Below are 14,863 nucleotides of genomic sequence, written 5' to 3'. Positions count from 1 at the left end.
GAAATGCTTTCTATACCAGAACGTAAGAAACACCGCCCTGAAATAAACCGTGCCGGCAACCGCTGCGGCAAATGCTGTGCGTCGACCTGACTCAGACAGCATCTCTGTTCTTCAGGCAGCACGTGAGCAAGTGGAGGGCTTGCCCCCCGCCCCCCCCCCCCCACCCCACGAGCCATCTGAACACTCCCTCCAGACGCCGACCGCCGTACCTCCGAGGGCCTCCCGGACCCAGCTAATGAACTCCTTCCTCAGGGACAGCTCGTTCAGACACTGGCACCGGGGCTCAGTGATGTCCTGCAGCAGCTTTGTGGCCTGGATGAGTTGCTTGCTGATCCGGTCCAGCTTCTCGTGGCGGAACTGGTCGAAGTTGTCCGTCTGCAAGACAAGGCTCTACTGTGCGCGGGACGGGGTTACCTGGAGCCCTGGAGTTGGAGCCGTAGCGATGACCATCCCGGAGGCCCCATCCCCGCCCTTCCCGCACTGGCGGGAGCCGGAGGCAGGCACATGGAGCCCCTGTCCCCGAGACGCCAGAAACCCCCTGCTGTCCCCGGAATCGGTACAGGAACCACCCCTGCTCCGTGCCTGGCGTTCTGCCAAGCAACGTACGCCAGAACGCAGCCAGGTAAAAATTGCCACTTTTCCTACTTCGCGGGTAAGGACACGGACCCCCGGAGCAGTGACTTACTCGAGAGCACGCTGCTGCGATTCAAGGTTACGTGTGCTTTAATTCCAAATTTTGTGCTAAACTTTAATCATCATCGCAAGCGTCTATCCCGCAGGTCACGGGATACCCTGTAAATGCTCGCCTGAAGGAACACACCGCATGGGACCAACCCGGTTCTTGCCCGTAGCAGAGACAGCCTGCCGTGGACCGCTCCTTGCTGGCACCAGGGGACGCACAGAGCCGGGCGAAACCAACCCCTCTTTTGCCCCTCCAGCCCCGCTCTCTAGCCCCATGAGACCAGATCACTCCCTCCAAATCCCCGGCTACTGAAAGAGGGTCATCGCCCGTTCCCCAGTTCTCGAACCTCACGCCGACCCGGGAAAACAGCGAGTGCCAACGGCACTCACACTGTTTATAAACAAAGGTGGAAACAAGGCCCTGGGCATGAGCTGGCATCGAATGAGGTGCAATCTAGAACTGTTGCGGGGAGGCTGTGGAACCATCCCGTCCAGCCTCGAGAACCCAGAGAGCCCGTGAGACGCCCCCGCCAACTTCCCAGCCCCCCACCCCAGGGGTCCCTGGCAGATAACTTACAAAGTTTAACAACGTGTGCAGGACACGGAAGTCACCGGTCAGGCCCAAACTGTCCTTGACCTTCAGGATGACCTTGGCTGAGCTGACGGCCTGATGCAGGTGATGGTACTCCCTGATCTGCCCAACACGGTCACCGATCCAGTCTCTTTGGTCGCTGCTGTCCAGGGCACACATAAGCTGGAGCTCGAAAGTGAGGTTGTTGTATTTATTCACAAAGTCGTTGAACATGACATTGACCTCCTGAAAGGTGATCTCTCCTGACTTCAGATCCTCATACAGATCCTGATACTTCTCGAAACAAGGGCAGTACAGATATTTATACGCTTCTTCAGGCTGAAGTATCTGCTCTTCCAGCTCCTCCCCGGGCTCGCTCAGCGCCCTCGCGGCTTCCGCCCAGAACACCCGGAAGAGGTGGCTGTCCTTCAACCAGTCCATCTTCCTGCCCATCTCCTGGACCTGGGGGCTCAGGCTGTAATGTGTCGTCCTCTTTACGTCCGGGGAGGCGGGCGACAACCTCACGGTCACGGCGTCGCTCAGACGTTTACTGTTGAGGTCCTCCGCATGTTTTCTGATCACCTCTTCCAGATCCACTTGGAAACCACAAAGGAACGTCAGAAGTCAAACCTCTACTCGCGGTACCGTTCTACTTTATTTTCCCCATAGTTACCGTCCTCACTGCTCGAAACGCAACTTGCGTGAACGCACTTGCCGTCATTCTTCCTCAGTAAGGACCCACTGGTCTCCCCACAACCCCCCCTACCCCCCGCCCCAGCTTGTTCATGACTTTCCACAACAAAGCAAGCACGGTCCCTTCCAGGCACCTCCGGGCGCATGTGACCGTGTGGACATCGCCCGCCTCACTCCCTCCCCAAACCCGCTCCAGGGCCACAACAGACAAGGTCTTGGAAAAGTCACAAACCACGACGGGCTGGGAGGAGCGGAAAAGATCACAGCCAGAGCAGGAGGGTGGTGGGGCGTGGAATTGAAAAGCAGACCCGCAGCCACGGCCAAGGCCGAGTTGGGCCCCAAGGCGAGGGCCACCAGCCCGCAGCGGGCAGGCTGGGATTCCCTGGCGGCATACACACACAGGTCACACAGGTCGTTGGAGAGGAGGGAGAAAGTAAGGAGGCCTGGATCGAAAGGCTGGAGAAGAGGTCCGATTTTCACGCACACCCCATTCTAGACAGCAGGCCGCCCGCCCATCTCCACCTCAGTCAGCGACAGCTCTGACGCGGAGCGAGTTTGGCAACGGGAGAATCAGGGGTGCCTGGACGCATGTCCTCCCTCAGAAGATGACGGAGGGGTTGTAACAAAGAGGGACACACGCCGTGGGCAGCGGAGGAGGGGAGGCAGGAGCAGGACCCTGAGAGAGGACCAGAACACCCACACCAGATGCAGACGGTCCTCCCCTCCAGCCCCTCCCGTCTCTCCACCCCCAGGACCCCGGCCGCCGGGCCTGTGCCCCCCACGCTGGTCTGACCACCCCTGGGACAGGGCCTAACGTGCCCTTGAGGCCCAGTTACACCACCCTCAGGGGCTACAGCCGGTTCGCTAGGCCCCCCCTCTTCATACAGACGGAAGAATTCCCAGCACACGGGGGGGGGGGTCTTTAACGTGAAAGACAGAAAAACATCCACATAAGGACTTGGAGGAAACAAGAAACTCTGGGGACAAAAGGCAAGGGAAACCTCTAAGCCGAAAATGACAATAATCTCAGAAAGACCAGACACCGCGATTGTGAACAGGAGCAAGATTAACACGAAACGGGGTCGTTTAGAGAAAAATCAAAGTTCTTGTAAATCAGTGTGACAACTGAGACGAAAAATGCTAAGGGACAGGCTGGATGCCAAGGGGCCGAAATTTCTCAGAAAGCAGAGCAAACACCAAAGGGACAAAAGTTGAAGAAGAGATCCACGGAAGTGGTGCGGCCGCTGCGGGAGGTCTGGGACCCAACGGGGCGTGTTCCGGCCAGAGGAAAAGTACCAGTGAGACAGCTCACGCGAATTTCCCAGGAGTCAAGGACGTGGATTTCTAGATTAGGAAGACCTACGTATGCCCAACACGATGGATGGAAAAGCAACCCCGACCTCGGCTCGTCACTATGAACTCTCTGAAGAGTGGGGCCGAAAAGATCGCCAGAGCTTCCGGACAGAGAATGACCAGTGGTCAGAGTCACATCTGACTTGGGCTTGTCCACAGCCACAGGGACAGTGGACCAACGCATCCGAGATCGGGCAGGATCTCCCCTCTGTAATTCTGCAGCAGCTAACGCTCGGGCCTGGGAGACCAGGGCAGCGGGTGGGTGTTCAGGCAGGTCATGCGGAGGCACAGCGATAAACAGCAAAACGACCAAGGTGGCCCGTGTGATGCGGTTAAAGATGGACACGTCACGAAACGCCTCCCCTCCGAGGTAGACACTGCTGCGTGACATGTGTGGATGGTCCCCTCGGACCCTCCCCCCTCCCCTGCCCCGGGGACCCCCCATCTGGTCCACGTGGGCTCCCCGGAGTGTCACCTTTCACCAGGTGCTTCACCTCCCCGCACAGCTTCAGAAGACTGTGGACGCATTTCTTCTCTTTCTTCAGAAACTTGAGCTCCTCCTTCCTCCACTCCAACACTTCCTTTACACCCTGCTTCTTCTCTTGGGGTGAAAGGCACTTTCTCTCTGGAAAACGAGAGGAGCCCAGTAGGAGGAGCAAGCGTATCCTTTTCCGCGGAAACCCTCTAACCCTAACCCTTTCTCTTTTAGATTTGTTTTTAACGTTTATTTATTTTTGAGACGAGAGAGCGACGGAGCATGAAGGGGGGAGGGGCAGAAAGAGGGAGGCACAGAATCGGAAGCAGGTTCCGGGCTCCGGGCTGTCGGCCCGAGCCCCACGTGGGGCTCGAACCCACGAGCAGTGAGATCATGACCCGAGCCGAAGTCGGACGCCCAATCGACTGAGCCACCCGGGCGCCCCTCTGCCAGCTCCCTTTGAGGATGCTCTGAGGTCACGGCCGCGGGGAGGGACGCGGCAGCTGCTACGTGCACAGCCACGCTGCCCACACGCCCACGAGCCCAGCCTCGTGGAGGGAAACAGGGCGATCTTACCGGCCCATTCTTTTATCACTTCCCCACCATTTTCCTGAGGATTAGAAACCGTCCCCTCTCAACTGACCGACAGGAAGAGCCCCTCACCGTAGGAGGATGTAGGTCGCCCCTCTACAAAATACGCGGACACCCGCGGTCCCCGTCCAGGAACCTCAAGTCAGGTCCCGCTGACACTCACTTAACTGACAGATGTCGAGAAACTGATTGGTGTGCTTCATGATGAGCTCCAAGTGTCCAACCAGGACAGTGCCATCCAGGAGGTCCTCGGTGACTTTCGTGAACACGGAGTCGGCGGTGGCCAACAGCTTCTTGCCGTCCTCTGTCATGTTGGCTAGCACCTTCTCATCGGTTTCTGAGCAGGTTGAGAACAGAGTTAAAGGAGCGGGCGCCTGCTCCTGCCCCCCGCCCCCCACCCCTGCACGACACGGCGCTGCCCCGCGGCCTCCTTGCTATTCTGCCCCCACCTGCACGCGAGACCAGCAAAGGTCACCCTGTGTCTCCAGAAGCGTCTCTCCCTTAGCTCGATTCTGCTTTCCGGAAGGCTTCCCAAACGACCTTGCTCATAAACGTGACTCCCGCCATGGCAGGAGAGGAGAGCCGCACTTCTCTGGCTTTTAAAACCTGAGCCCCCTTCAGCATGCTGAGGGTTGTTCTGGAACTACTGTCTCCTTTAAGCCCCGCGTCTTGAGAATCCGTGCAGCGGAACAGTGGCCTGCACCGGGGACGCGCGGGTGCCCAGCGAGGGTGACCCGGAGGGTTTGCAGGGGGTGTTTTTGCGGAGACACATCAATGTGAGGGTCTGATATTGTGCACAGGTTGGCTCTCTTGCAAAAATGGGGATTTGAATTTTAAGATCAAGTGAGAGGACAGAATTTTTTTTATTTATTTTAGTTTTAGTTTTTTTAATTATTATTATTTTTTTAATCTTTATTTTTGAGAGAGAGAGAGAGAGAGACACAGCACAAGCAGGGGAGGGGCAGAGAGAGAGGGAGACACAGAAACCAAAGCAACTCCAGGCTCCGAGCTGTCAGCACAGAGCCCGACGCGAGGCTCGAACTCATAAACCGTGAGATCACGACCTGAGCCAAGGTCAGATGCTTAACTGACTGAGCCACCCAGGCGCCCCTAAAAGCGTCTGTTAATTTTAAAAGACACAAATGAAATCTTTCCAAGTGAGTAGCTTTTAACAAGGCTCATGAAACCACCCACGCCCCCATCAACGACCTCGTTTTACGCGCACAACAGCACTGACAGGCAAGACTCCGATGTAACAGAGACTCCGAATCCTCCAACTGGAATTTTTTTGTCCCAAATCCAGTGCCCTTGCCCTACATCTGAACCTAATGACTTATACATAAACTTGAATACGACATTTTTTGGGCAATACGTATCTCCCCCTCTCTGACCACAGAACACCTGGGGCGTGGGGGGGGGGTGGGGGCAAAGGAACAGACGGTATTTATTTTGTTGTGAAAGGTCGTCAGCATCGGCTTCGACGTGGACGCTGATCTCAGAACAACAGAGAGTGGTTTTTAGAGCCAGACACACTTGGGTTTGGACTTTAGTTCTTGGTATTTATGTTTGAGACCTCGGGTGAGTCACACCACGAGCCCCCCGCCTCGGCTTCCTCGCCTGAAGAACGGGGATCTTTTGGGACTGTTTCAAGGACCCTACGCTGGCAGTGAAGCTGGGGCATGGCAGGCACCCAGGGAATGGGGGCCACAGAGCAGGGAACCCTGGATCCTCCTGGGTTCTTCCCTCCCGTCCCTCCCGTCCCTCCCGTCTGCTTCCCTGGTCGAACATCAACCCGCCCGAGTATCAGGTCTAATACTCTGTCCCCCACCCCGGGGCTCAGGAAGACACAAGCACACGGGACAGACACACCTGCACCCCCACGGACATACCGTATAACTTGAAGATATGCTTGACGTCCGGCCACGTGAGCAGGTGCGTTAACACCCCCTCCATGTCATCCACGGCTTGCCTGTTGCTCCTTGGCCAGGACTTGGTGATCACGGCCGACACAAGACTGCCAAATTTCCGCAGGTCGTGATGGGAGATTCTTTCAAGAATGCTGGTCTGAGACTGAACAAAGAGAGGGAAATGCGGGAGGTTTTTCGGGAGGGTTTGCCTTCGAAGGATGTAAATAAACCGCTCGTTCAATAGCATTCCAGAAATCCTCTGTGGTTTACAAAGCCTCACAAAAAGCAAGAGAAGAAAATACTTCCCTTTTCTTAGGGCATTTCTGTTTCCCTGCATGCCGTGTCCTCACCTGACAAACATCAGAGACGCAGAAACAGAGGCAAAAAATACACACAGACGCACCTGCACGGCACAACCTGTTTCCTCGGGCTCACGCGGCCTGCTGCGGGTTTCCCAGACTTCCCAGGAAGGATGCCAAACGTAGTATGAGAAAGCTGTTAATACGCATACCCTGTCCTAAACCATGATTCTCAACTGTAATGCGTTCAGCACATACTTTGTAATCCTCCTTCCGATTCCCCACAGAGAGATGGAACATCCTCCTTCTTCAGGTTCAAAGTTTTTATAAAAAGTTTCGGTAATTGGGAAAAAAGGAGGGATTCGTTTACAATAGCTACTTTTTGATATTTAAAAGGATGAAGCAAAGCCGTATCCAACAACATATAAAAAGGATTATACACCATGACCAGGTGGGATTTATCCCGGGGGTGAAAGGTTGGTTTAACACAGAACATTTGTGGGTTTTTTTTTTTTAATGTTTATTTATTTTTGAGAGACAGAGAGAGAGCATGAGCGAGGGAAGGGCAGAGAGAGAGGGTGACACAGAATCCAAAGCAGGCTCCAGGCTCCGAGCTGTCAGCACAGAGCCCGACATGGGGCTAGAACTCACAAACCACAAGTTCATGACCTGAGCTGAAGTCGGATGCTCAAATAACTAAGCCACCCAGGCGCCCCTGTTTTCGTGTTTTTTTTTTTAAGTTTTATTTATTTTTGAGAGCGAGAGAGCGAGAGCAAGCAGGGGAGGGGCAGAAAGGGAGAGAGAGAGAGAGAGAGAGAATCCCAAGCAGGTTCTGGGATATCAGCACAGAGCCAGATGTGGGGCTCGAACTCCCCAACCATGAGATTATAACCCGAGGCTGAAATCAAAATTCAGAGGCTTAATCAACTGAGCCACACAGGTGCCCCAAAGATCTGTGCTTTTTTTGTAAGTTTATTTATTTTCAATGAGAGAGAGAGAGAGAGAGAGAGGCAGAGAGAGAGAATCCCAAGCAGGCTCTGAGACGTCAGTGCAAAGCCCCATACGAGGCTCAAACTCACGAATGAGGAGACCATGACCTGAGCTTAAGTTGGACACTCAACCAACTGAGCCACCCAGTTGCCCCATAACACGGAACATTTGTTAATGTGATACACCGTATCCAGAGAAAACAAATCGCACAGTTGTCTCAGCAGACACAGAAAGCGTTCAGACATCCAATGCCTTTCCACGATAAAAACTCTCGACTAGAAGGAATGCCCTCAAGCTGACGAAAGGCGTCTCTGAAAAGTCCACAGCCGACGACACGCTCAGAGGCACAAGACTGAGGGCGTCCCCGCTGAGATGAGAAGTAAGGCACGTCTGCACTGGGGGCTCTAATCACACCAATGAAGGGAGAACAAGATATAAGGCATCCAGATTGCAAAGGAAAAAGTAAAACCATTTCTCTCTGCATACGATGTGATTTTATGTACAGAAAGCCCTAAGCTCACCCACACACGGTGGGAGAGGCTGTTCCGAAGGGGCGAGGTGGGGCAGAATCTCTTCCCACTTTGCAGAAAAAACCCTACGTGAGTTGACAGGATCTTTCCAAACTCATCGTCTTCTTCCATAAATGTTCTGCCAGCCTTTGGGGTCCTTACTGCACACGAGCTAAGCAAGTGTGAGCAGGTGGTAGGACCAGCCAGCAGCAGCCGGGGCGCCTGGCTGGCTCAGTCGGTTAAGCGTCCGGCTCTTGGTTTCAGCTCAGGTCGTGATCTCACGGTTTGTGGGCTCGAGCCCCACATCAGGATTTGTGCTGACAGCATGGAGCCTGCTTGGGATTCTCTCGCTCTTCTCTCTGCCCCCCCCCCCGCGCGCACGCTCTCTCTCTCTCTCTCTCAAAATAAACAAACTTACAAAAAAAATTAAAAACAGAAAAACAAAACAAACAGAAGACAATCCAGCAGCAATGAGAAGGACATACAGGGGCAGCACCGGATTGCTTGATTCAGGGTCGCCCGTGAGCGGTGCGTCAGCTGCGGTAGCAGGAGGCTGAGCGGCCTCTCGGGGTCAAGGGTACTGAATTTGAGGACCCTCCCTCTAGGCTAGAAGGGGGATGCCCGGTGCCCACGTCTGCACTGGCAGCCGGGGCTCAGAACCAGCGGGCACTGAACGGCCCCGAGCTGATGATGTCAGAGGACCGCCGTGAACCCAAACGCGTTTCCCACGCGGTGAGAGGCTGTTCACCTGGCAGGCCGCGCTCACTGCTTCAATGACACACTTCTCGAAGCATCTTGACACGCTGTCTTCTAACCCCATGGCATCCCAGTGGGTGCTGCAGAAGGCAGAGATCTGGACGAGAGGCCTCTCCTGCAACACAGGGCGACGGTGTGAGAGCTTTGGGGCTGCGCTCTAATACTCTGGGCAATAAAAGCGCCCCGACTGTCCTACCTTCCCCACACTGCATCGGGTCCCCAGGAGTTTACTTCACACCCCACCCCGACCATGTCCCCTGGCCCCGCCAACTGGAGCCATTAGACAAATGAGGCTGCGATGCAGCGTCTCTCTTCCCGCTTTGCAGAAAAAGCCCCTGGCCCAGCCGCTTGCAGAAGCAGGGAAACTTTGAAAAATAAGCGATTCCCCCTTGCTTCCAGTTTCCTAAAAAGACCCCTGAGACCATGGCGTATAAAACTCTCGTATCATGTAAAAACGAGTCCTGATTTTCCTAGGGTCACAGGCTTTAATTCAAAATAAAGACACGGGGGCGCCTGGGTGGCTCAGTTCGTTGAGCGTCCGACTCTTGATTTCGGCTCGGGTCATGATCCCAGGGTTGTGGGATCGAGCTCCACGCAGGGCGCAGAGCTAAGCATGAAGCTTGAGATTCTCCCTCCCTCTCCCTCCTTCCCTCTCCCCTGCTTGCATTCTGTCTCTGAAATAAAAAAGAAAAAGAAATGAAAACATTTTTGTTTTCCCATTTTTGTCACTGGGGTTAGTAAGCAATCTGTCCCATTAGAAGCTACTGCACATGGGGGGCGCCTGGGTGGCGCAGTCGGTTAAGCGTCCGACTTCAGCCAGGTCACGATCTCGCGGTCCGTGAGTTCGAGCCCCGCGTCGGGCTCTGTGCTGACGGCTCAGAGCCTGGAGCCTGTTTCCGATTCTGTGTCTCCCTCTCTCTCTGCCCCTCCCCCATTCATGCTCTGTCTCTCTCTGTCCCAAAAATAAATAAACGTTGAAAAAAAAAATTTTTAAAAAAAATAAAAAAAAAAAAAAGAAGCTACTGCACATGGGAGGGCTTTGCTCCATAAACCTAGGGTTTCCCTGGAGGCAAGACGCTTTCCCTCATTCTTCTCTGGAATATCACCTTTGGTCAAACTATTAAGGCCGGATCAAAAATGCAAGGTCAGGGGTGCCTGGGTGGCTCAGTCGGTTAAGCGTCCGGCTTCACTCAGGTCACGATCTCGTGGTTCATGGGTTCAATCCCCTCATCGGGCTCCGTGCTGACAGCTCAGAGCCCATTTCAGATTCTGTGCCTCCCTCTCTCTCTGCCCCTCCCCTGCCCTCTTTCTCTCTCTCTCTAAAATAAATAAACATTTAACAAAATTTTTTAAATGCAAGGTCATGTCTACCCCACGCCCCTTGCACACCAGGACTACCCATGAAATGCACCGTTCCGTATCTACAGGGTGTTACGAATGGTCTGGCTTCACCAATTTGCTCCTGAAAAGAACACCCGACTTCTGCTACCTGTTTGATTCTTCCTTCCAGGTCCCCCATCAACGACTCCTTCCAGCCATACTCCACGGGGAAGTTTATTTCCACCAGCCGCCTCCAGACCTGCAAAAGCCCTCATGTCAGTGACAGCCGCAGGACAACTAAGGGCCACGATGAATTCTACGAGAAAGGAAAGACTGTTATAGCAGCTCCAGGGGCGCGGGACACCTGGGTTCTGACCGCGTCTCTGTCACCGGCGAGCCGTGTCAGTGGCGAGGCAGGGCAGCCATTCTCGCCCCAGTCTTTGGAAAGGAAGGGCTTCGACAGGACCAGGCAGCCGGAACGCTCCTCCTACCGTGTAGCTGGTCTCTATGCTGAACGTATCTGTCTCCTATTCTAGCTCAAGGAACTACGAACATAAAACAAAAGTTGCAGGGACGGCCCAGTGAGACCCCTGTTCCTTCAACTGGATTCCCCAGTTGCTGGTATTTAACAGCTGCTTTCTTGGTCTCCTTCGTGAAGCGTTTTCTCTGCAGAACCACGGGGAGAGAAGGTGCAGGCTCCGCGCCACGTGGTCCTCTAAACACGTGGGAAGGAATCTCCTGGCATCGTGGCCCTTCTGTCGCACGATCACGGTGCAAGCGTCACGCTCAGGGCGGTTGGTGTCGGCGGGACCCTGTCCCCTGACGGGGGTGACGGGGAGGCCGTCCATTCTTCTGTCTGTAGACTGTCTCTCGATCTGACTTGACTCCTAATTCTCCCATGAGGACAAGCAGATCCCCGACACCCCGCTTCATATCGCTCACACCCACTGAGTTCGGCACTCGTGGATGAATCCTGACGGAGTCCACGATCACCGCCGTGTTACAGATGAAGGTTGTGACCACGGCGGTTTCCTCCACCTCCGTTGGCTGCATTCTCCAATAAAACGAGGAACTTCTCTTTCTCTCCGCCCCCCCTTTCTGTTTCTGTAAACATGTTTCAAGGATTAATAAGCTGTCTGTTGTCCAGTCCCAGCATTACTCGTCCGGATGACCAAACTGTCCCAGATTCGGCTAGTAGTCCCTTCGGACGACCTTCTGTTTCCTTTTTTCTAGAAACGTGGAATGACTCTAGACTTACAGAAATATCGCAAAGAGGCGACGGAGTGCCCACGTATGGCCAACTCGTGTTCCCCTTGAGTTCGTGCCTTACTCGGGCACAGTACGGCTGCCAAAGCTCGGAAACGGTGTCACCGGGTACCAGGAGCTAAACGAGCGACTGTCCCGGGAGCTGGTCTGGGACACTGGCCTGCCACGAGCCCCGCCACGAGCCCTGTGTCTACCACAGGGGTGTCAGGCTGTGGGGCCAGCTGTCCTGTCTGAAGCCCAGGTTTCTTTTAGTGGGGATGGTAAAGCCAGGCCTGGGGGTGCTCGCGACGCTCAGGGGCCTGGCCGGCATGACTTCCAGGCCTTTCAGTGGAGACAGCTGGGAGCCCCTCCAGCCCTCCAGGTCACGAGCTCACAGCAATACCACGGGCCCCTGGCCCTCTGCCACGTCTGCTTCTCCACAGTGAGAAAGACGCCTGGCTTCCGAATCCCTGTGTCCGGTGCTCACACAGACAACTCCAGAAGCGCTCCGCCCGCCCCACTACCAACAATGAAATTTCTAAATAAAGCTCAAGGTTGACGTGCGTTTTCTTCATTTTGACCTCAGACTCTGTCCCTCTGAGGGTGAGTGATAGGACTTCTGTGCTCCAGGCATTTGGATTGATGCCCCCTTCCGTGTGGAGAAGGGGTTAAGTCTGAGACGTACGAGCATCACCAGCCCTGTTCACGCACAGGGTCAGCTGTGTGATTTTACCACTATCCCGTTCAAGTGTCCTGGGAGGCAAGCACCTGCTGAAATCTGGGTCGAGGGGGTGAAGGGGGCCATCCGGCTGGGTGGCTCATCCCTTCTCTACAGCTGCGTCCTGGCAGCTGGCTACAGTCTTCAAGAACACAGCCCGGTTCGCCCGCTGTGGGGCTCTGATGGGGAGTCCCTGGGGCTGGGCTGCCCGCGCTTTGGTCGTCCACTCTCTCGTCATGTCCCCCAACCCCGTCACCTCTTCTGTGAGACGGGGCTAACAGCCACACCTGCCTCAAAGTAGATGTTCGGCTACATTTTAATCGGTATTATCTTACCATTATTAATTACTGCATTTAACTGAGAATCCTCTCGTGTCAATGGACCACAAGCCACCCTTCACTCATTCTTAACGCTTGAGGGATTATTCTGCCCTGTTTCCCCTTCAAGTAACTCTTGCCTTTTCCTGCCTTTTCCAGCCAAACCGCCTGCCAGCGTCCTTGCTGAAAGGGAGCCCTCTCCCCGCAGGACCCGCGTCTCAGCACCTTCCCCCGGGGCCTGTGGCGGGGGGGGGGGGGGGCCACGGTGGACCCCACCAGGTGGACCGTGGGCAGCACGATCAGCCCTGGCTGTGCATCCTGGGGACAGAGCACGGGGCCAGCGTGCCGCGTCAGTGCCTTGGCCCCACACAGCTCACCTTGATTTCCTCCCGGTATCTGAACGTGACCTGCGACCAGTAGTTGAAGAACATGCTCTCCTGAAAAATGCTCTGAAGCCAAGCTCTGGTCTTGGCGACCGTCCCCTGGAAGACCGTTTTCACGGAGTTCTTCTTCCCGGTCTCCTTTCCTGGGCCTTCAGCTGAATCCGGCTGCTGAGGGAGAGAGAGGGCGCGTAAGGGTCCCCGCACCGTGACTCGGGACATTCTGGAGACGCCACTCCCCCTTCCCGATCCGTGGCAGGTGCTCGAGGACCAGCCACATCGGAGTCACATGAGCGCGTTCGAGACCTCAGCCTCGCCTACGTTTCAAGGCGCTTCGATTTCGCGGGACTCTGTGGCTTTGCTCTGCGAGTGGGCAGCTCGGGCAAAGCCAGGGGGCTTGGGAAGGATAAGCCTTCTGTCCCTGTGAACCCCCCCAATGCAGCGACAGCACAGGGGGGCTCCGCCTTACCAGTGAGCAGGCCACACCAGGCCGCCTTCTCCAGACTGGCTGGGAGAGGACGTGCCCCAGTGGCAGAGCCCCCAGCAGCCCAGAGACGCCCCCACTGGTGCACCATGCAGACCCCTGCTCCTTGGACAGAGGTAAACCCAAGGCCGCTTCCGTCCACATTTTTTTCCCACGAGGTTTCCCCTACTCCGAAAAATCCTTTCTTCCTGGGGTCCGGGCTCTGGCCCTGCAGTCATGGGCCCTGGCCCTGAGCTCTTGGGATCTGGCCCTTGTGACAGGCTCTGGCCCCAGGGTCCGGGCCCTGGCGCTGGGGTCCGGGCTCTGGTGCTGCCTCCCCCCCCAGCTGGACATCTACATGAAGCAGATGGGCACAGAGCCTCACCTCAGCAGAGGCCATGCCCCGAAGCCCCAGGAAGGCCCTCCCAGCTCAGCGCTAGCCTCTGTGCTTCGGCAGTGCCCCGCAAGGTCAGTATAAGTGACAGGACCCACACCTGGATCAGCTGTCACTCCGCCCTCCGGGGGGCTCCCTGAGAGCCACCACATGCCCCCCCCCCCCGCCCGGTGGCCAAGCAGATTGGGCTCCTGCCCTGCAAGCTGATGCTGTGGAGGAGCTGGCAACGGCTCACAGACAGACAGACAGACAGACAGGCAAGCATCTGCTCGCTAAGCACGTAGGTGCCTAGTGGGGAAAATGCCAAGTGTTCTCTGGGCACATGAAGGGGACTGTATCCAGCCTAGGGCAGGAGGGGGCTCTGTCCGTAAAGACAAGTGGGGGGAGGAGGCCCACCCGGCCAGCGCCGGATCAGTGGATGCCAAGCGGGCGCCATGGTTCAGCTGAAAATTGGGACACGTCCGCCCTTGCCTGAAATCCCCGAATGGCACAGCACCTTCTAGAACAATCCAGAAGCTCAAGCATGGTGTGCCTGCCCTGTGATCTGGCCTTCTACACCTTGGCTGCATCTCCAGCCACACTCCACTCCCCGCGGGCCCTTGAGAACAGCGAGGTTCCTCCTCCCCGACCCTGTGGGGGCTCTTCACTCCTCATAGGAACCCCGGCCCTGCCCTCGGGTCCCACGGCACCTTATGGACACTCCAGCCTACCGCCTGTCACCTGTGCCACACACACTTACACGTTCCCTGGGTGGCCCCCACGAGGCCCCCTTTCTCTTTTCCATCACCTACACCGGGCACAGGGCCGGGCAGAGACGGGCAGGACGTGGACAGCCCAAGGCCGAGCACTAGTCTGAAGCATTCCCACACCCCTGGCCTTTCTGCATCTGGTGTCCCATCAATGCACTTAACCCCCTGTGTCAGGACCCACCCTAAAGCTTGTTAAAAACTGATCATACACTTTTGAGTTCAGTTTCGCCAGGCTTTTTGTTTCTATGGCTGGGGCGGAATATTTTCACCATGCTGTAGATGACATCGGTCTGAGATTCCAACCACCACGTAAGAGCTTTTCCCGCGGGAAAACGTATATACGTATTTTCCCGTACGTTTATGGAAGTGGACACCTGCCCGTGATTAAGGTTTAAACAAGAGCGGTTTCAGCAGAATCATCTTACCAACGTTTATTTTAAAATGTGTCTCTG

The 14,863-nt window shown here is 55.6% G+C and overlaps 1 protein-coding gene across 3 annotated transcripts in view; it reads right to left on the bottom strand.

Annotated features, from left to right (window-relative positions):
• The window catches only part of RNF213 (ring finger protein 213), a 105,281-nt gene that overhangs the window by 56,290 nt on the left and 34,128 nt on the right, over nt 1-14,863 (bottom strand). For all 3 annotated transcript variants that reach the window (XM_047093963.1, XM_047093964.1, XM_047093966.1), the window contains 8 exons: nt 12,803-12,976; nt 10,315-10,404; nt 8,818-8,940; nt 6,254-6,434; nt 4,528-4,701; nt 3,774-3,923; nt 1,259-1,848; nt 210-375 (listed from right to left, as the gene is read on the bottom strand). In XM_047093963.1, coding sequence (XP_046949919.1) covers nt 210-375; nt 1,259-1,848; nt 3,774-3,923; nt 4,528-4,701; nt 6,254-6,434; nt 8,818-8,940; nt 10,315-10,404; nt 12,803-12,976 — 1,648 coding nt within the window. The remainder of the gene's footprint in view (nt 1-209; nt 376-1,258; nt 1,849-3,773; nt 3,924-4,527; nt 4,702-6,253; nt 6,435-8,817; nt 8,941-10,314; nt 10,405-12,802; nt 12,977-14,863) is intronic.

The sequence above is a fragment of the Lynx rufus genome, unplaced genomic scaffold (assembly GCF_022079265.1).
Source record: "Lynx rufus isolate CCGP_SWC_20201006 ecotype Redwood Valley unplaced genomic scaffold, mLynRuf1.p SCAF_37, whole genome shotgun sequence".
NCBI classification, from domain to species: domain Eukaryota; kingdom Metazoa; phylum Chordata; class Mammalia; order Carnivora; family Felidae; genus Lynx; species Lynx rufus.
Note: the sequence above shows the minus strand (reverse complement) of the source record. Positions and strands in the feature narration are given on the sequence as shown.